This window comes from Glycine max, chromosome 8 (genome assembly GCF_000004515.6).
Source record: "Glycine max cultivar Williams 82 chromosome 8, Glycine_max_v4.0, whole genome shotgun sequence".
Lineage (NCBI taxonomy): Eukaryota > Viridiplantae > Streptophyta > Magnoliopsida > Fabales > Fabaceae > Glycine > Glycine max.
This window is the reverse complement of record NC_038244.2, coordinates 2,132,067-2,136,417: the sequence shown is the minus strand read 5'-3', so window position 1 is coordinate 2,136,417 and position 4,351 is coordinate 2,132,067. Positions and strand designations below refer to the sequence as shown.

General features: G+C 33.1%; 1 protein-coding gene across 1 annotated transcript; it reads left to right on the top strand.

Moving 5' to 3' along the window:
* The first annotated feature begins 211 nt into the window (after positions 1-211).
* LOC100813159 (beta-amyrin 28-monooxygenase) lies at positions 212-4,109 on the top strand. Its single transcript, XM_003530477.5, has 4 exons — positions 212-959; positions 1,312-1,730; positions 3,051-3,238; positions 3,611-4,109. The coding sequence occupies exons 1-4, from the start codon at positions 418-420 to the stop codon at positions 3,908-3,910; spliced, it is 1,449 nt and encodes a 482-aa protein (XP_003530525.1). The 5' UTR covers positions 212-417; the 3' UTR covers positions 3,911-4,109.
* The last annotated feature ends 242 nt before the right edge of the window (positions 4,110-4,351 follow it).

Here is a 4,351-nt window from a genome sequence, read left to right as displayed (position 1 = left end):
TTGCAGTCTTAATGATACAACCACATCAAATATTTAATTAGAGAATATATTTTGACACACATAACGATTATATCCCCTCAAGTAAGCTTACCTAATTAAGTTGAAAAAAAATACTCGTGAGTCCCTACCAAAAAAGTTCCTTAAAATGCATAAATCTATGTAAAAAGTTAACATCTTTTGATAAATACTTTTCTATCCACAAAGATTGATTAATCATATCACACCATTGATTTCAATATTCTTTTATATATCTCAGGTTCACATTGCGCACTCCCCAGCTAGGATTGTGCTTATAAATTGGCACCCAAGACACAAGCCAAATGCCACTGCACTACTGTGGGTTAAAACACATTATAAGAAGCTTAATTTATCAGTGACGAAGCAAAACTAATTAAGAAATTAACTCAAACGAGAAGAATGGAGGATAATAACTTGCATCTCTCCCTCCTTCTCCTCTTCGTTTCTATAGTGACCCTCTCCCTCTTCGTCCTCTTCTACAAGCACAGGTCTGCATTTGCGGCCCCGAACCTGCCACCGGGAGCCACCGGTTACCCGGTGATCGGGGAGAGCCTGGAGTTCCTGTCCACAGGATGGAAGGGTCATCCGGAGAAGTTCATCTTCGACCGGATGATCAGGTACTCCTCCCAGCTGTTCAAGACCTCCATCCTGGGGGAACCGGCGGTAATATTCTGTGGGGCCACCTGCAACAAGTTCTTATTTTCGAACGAGAACAAGCTTGTTGCAGCGTGGTGGCCCAACAGCGTCAACAAGGTGTTCCCCACCACGCTTCTTAGCAACTCCAAACAAGAGTCCAAAAAGATGAGGAAGTTGCTCCCTCAGTTCCTTAAGCCCGAGGCTCTCCAACGCTACGTTGGAATCATGGACACCATTGCTCGAAACCACTTCGCTTCCCTTTGGGACAACAAGACGGAACTCACCGTCTATCCCTTGGCCAAGAGGTCCTAAATACATTCACCATCTTCTTCTTTAAATGTTTTCCATGCTACTTTTTATAATTAAAATATTTTCCTTTTCTTCATGTTAATAACCATGGTTTTCACTTTCAGTTGCATCGTGCAACCAAAAAATGCAATATTACTAAATTTTCCGTTTACACACATTAATTCACACTAATGCATCGGTCATAATAGTTTTTATTTTTTTGTGTGTGTGTATGTGTGTAATTGCAACAGGTTTTCAAACCTATCATCACTAGACTGATATTAGTAGATGAATCACGATTCGAGTACCTTGTAATTAATTATAGTGCATGTTAATTGATTATATATACATATATGTGCTTAAGTACAGGTACACGTTCTTGTTGGCTTGTCGTTTGTTTATGAGCATTGAGGACGTGAATCACGTAGCAAAATTTGAGAACCCTTTTCACCTGTTGGCGTCTGGAATCATATCAGTGCCTATTGATCTTCCCGGAACGCCGTTCAACAAAGCAATTAAAGCAGCAAACGCAATCAGGAAGGAGCTGTTGAAGATCATTAGACAGAGGAAGGTGGATTTAGCTGAAGGGAAAGCATCGCCAACACAAGACATTTTGTCTCATATGTTGTTAACATGCGATGAGAAGGGACAGTTCATGAATGAATTGGATATTGCCGACAAGATTCTTGGCCTTTTGATTGGAGGCCATGACACTGCTAGTGCTGCAATCACTTTCATTGTCAAATATCTTGCTGAACTCCCTCACATTTATGATAGAGTCTATCAAGGTGAGTTATTGTTAAATTTTTTTGTTGACTTTGCTTGTTAAAAACTTGATATCAATATCTTAGTTATACATCATGTTTCAATCTCTAGTACAGTATATAGTTAGTGTTTCTTATGCCCGATATTTTTTTTTTTTGGTTAAGATAGACTTCTTATGCCGGATATTTTTTTTATACATCATGTTCAATCTCTAGTACAGTATATAGTTAGTGTTTCTTATGCCCTGGTTAGTTAAATTAATAAAAACAATAATTATTTTATTTTTATTCTCACGATATGCAAATGAAAGTTTTCTTATAATAATCTAACTATTGATCTTCAGTCCTATTCTCCCTTCTTTCTCCAGTTATTTAAATATAAAAAATATTACTATTAAATAATAAAATATCATTTAAATATGTTTTACATTTATAGAAAGTTTGTTTTACTTAAAGAAGAGCTATGGTCATTCATAATATTAGTACACTGCAATCTTATTTGAACAAATTTTTCAATAAATATTTATAAAAAAGAAAAAGAAAATAAAATATGTTTTTCTTATAAGTTAAAATTAGTTTATATATAGAAGATCTCTTGTTGTTTTCTCTAAAAATTGAATTTATACATAAAAAATTCTATTTATCAGGAAAAAAATGTATTTGATTTTTATATAAGTGTTTATTGAAAAATTAATACCAACAATTATCTTTAAAGTATTTAAAGTCAGCTATCAAATCTACAAGTCAAATCTTCGTGATTTCAATTCCTCTTAACGTACGTCAAACTTCATTGATTTTCACATGATTCGATTGACGTTTGAATTACGAACTAGCCTCCAAAACAAATTATCAAGTCTGACCTCATCATTTATACGGTGGATTGTTGCTCTAATTTCGTGCTATTTTTTGTCAAAATTTAGAAGAATCCCACTTCAGCCACTTCATGCAACTCAAGCATATTATTATTTTACTGATATATATAATTTTTTTATTGAAGATATAATAAAACATACTTTTTATATAAAATTCCACAAGAAACCTTTCTTTTAGGACACTTCACCCTGAAATGAACTTTTTATAAGAACTGGTCGAATAAGTCAAGCCCAAAACTAGCTAGATTTGAATTTTTAATTTTCAATTTTAACTTAAAACTAAATTTTAAACAAAATTTAAGAATTCTCTGTATCTAAAAATACAGTTTTAAACATTATTTTATTGATATTGAGAGATACGATATTTGTTTATAAAATAAAATAAATATTTGTAAAAATATTTTAATGTATATGCTGTGATTCATTACGATATATATACTTATTTGTGTCCCTTTTTGTGAAATTTGTTTAGAGCAAATGGAAATTGCAAAACTGAAATCGCCAGGAGAGTTATTGAATTGGGATGATGTCAACAGGATGCAGTATTCTTGGAATGTAGCTTGTGAAGTAATGAGAATCGCTCCTCCACTTCAAGGAGGTTTTAGGGAAGCTATCAATGACTTTATTTTCGATGGCTTTTCAATACCAAAGGGATGGAAGGTAAGAAAATTGTATACGGATTTTTCTTACGTACAAAGGCATATACACAATGTTTACATACGCTCCTTCGATTTTCTTTTAGTGTAGTTGTGGCTTGAAGCATGTGTTTGTTGGTTTCTATGTCAATAAACTTTTGTTAATTTGTATTATTGAAAGAGGCATCACACACACACAAAAGAGAGTATTTATTAATAGAGTTTAATAATGATATATTAACATTAAAAAATAATTTTACAATGTTATTATGTAGCTTTATAAGACATGTATTTCAAGAAAGTTATCTACTTACAAAATATTATCTCAATTTATCTTATTTCTTGTTATTTTTCGGTCACTTAATTTAGTTTTTTTTTTTTTTTGAAACGTGTGTAGTTGTATTGGAGTGCAAATTCAACACATAAAAGTCCAGAATATTTTCCAGAGCCAGAGAAATTCGATCCAACTAGATTCGAAGGACAAGGGCCAGCTCCTTATACTTTTGTACCATTTGGTGGAGGACCAAGGATGTGCCCCGGAAAAGAGTATGCTCGATTGGAAATATTGGTTTTCATGCACAACCTAGTGAAGAGGTTTAAGTGGCAAAAATTGATTCCAGATGAGAAAATTATCGTTGATCCCTTGCCCATACCTGCAAAGAACCTTCCAATTCGTCTTCATCCTCACAAACCCTGAAAAGATATTTGATTTGAATCAACACAATTGTGCAAGTCATGTGTGTCATGTTCAATCTATTATATATATATTGTGTGTCCCAAATGTATTCTCTCGCTTATATTTATTCATTTACAGTTTATTTTGTATCGATCGATCCTTTCTTGTATTCATGGGACTTATCATAATTAATAAATAAATAGCCACACAACTTCTTTTCCAAATGTCTTAATCTTTAGACCAAATTTACAAATGTATGTGACTTGCTGAAAGATTGTACGGTCGCGTATGTTGGTATCTTTCTCGAATTGAATGATAACTTTACAAAACATGATTTTTGTTACCTGTCCTAATTATTCAAGGCATCAGTACAAGTGACCATTGTTTTGTATAAAAGCACCAGTTACTGGGTTGATACGATAATTTGTACGTATTTTACCTTTCAATTGTATCAACTACGTA

Excerpts from the sequence above, each read along its gene's own strand:
- LOC100813159 (XM_003530477.5), top strand. The coding sequence starts at position 418 with ATGGAGGATAATAACTTGCATCTCTCCCTCCTTCTCCTCTTCGTTTCT. Across the intron at positions 960-1,311 it reads GTCTATCCCTTGGCCAAGAG|GTACACGTTCTTGTTGGCTT; the intron begins GTCCTAAATACA and ends GCTTAAGTACAG. Across the intron at positions 3,239-3,610 it reads CAATACCAAAGGGATGGAAG|TTGTATTGGAGTGCAAATTC; the intron begins GTAAGAAAATTG and ends AAACGTGTGTAG.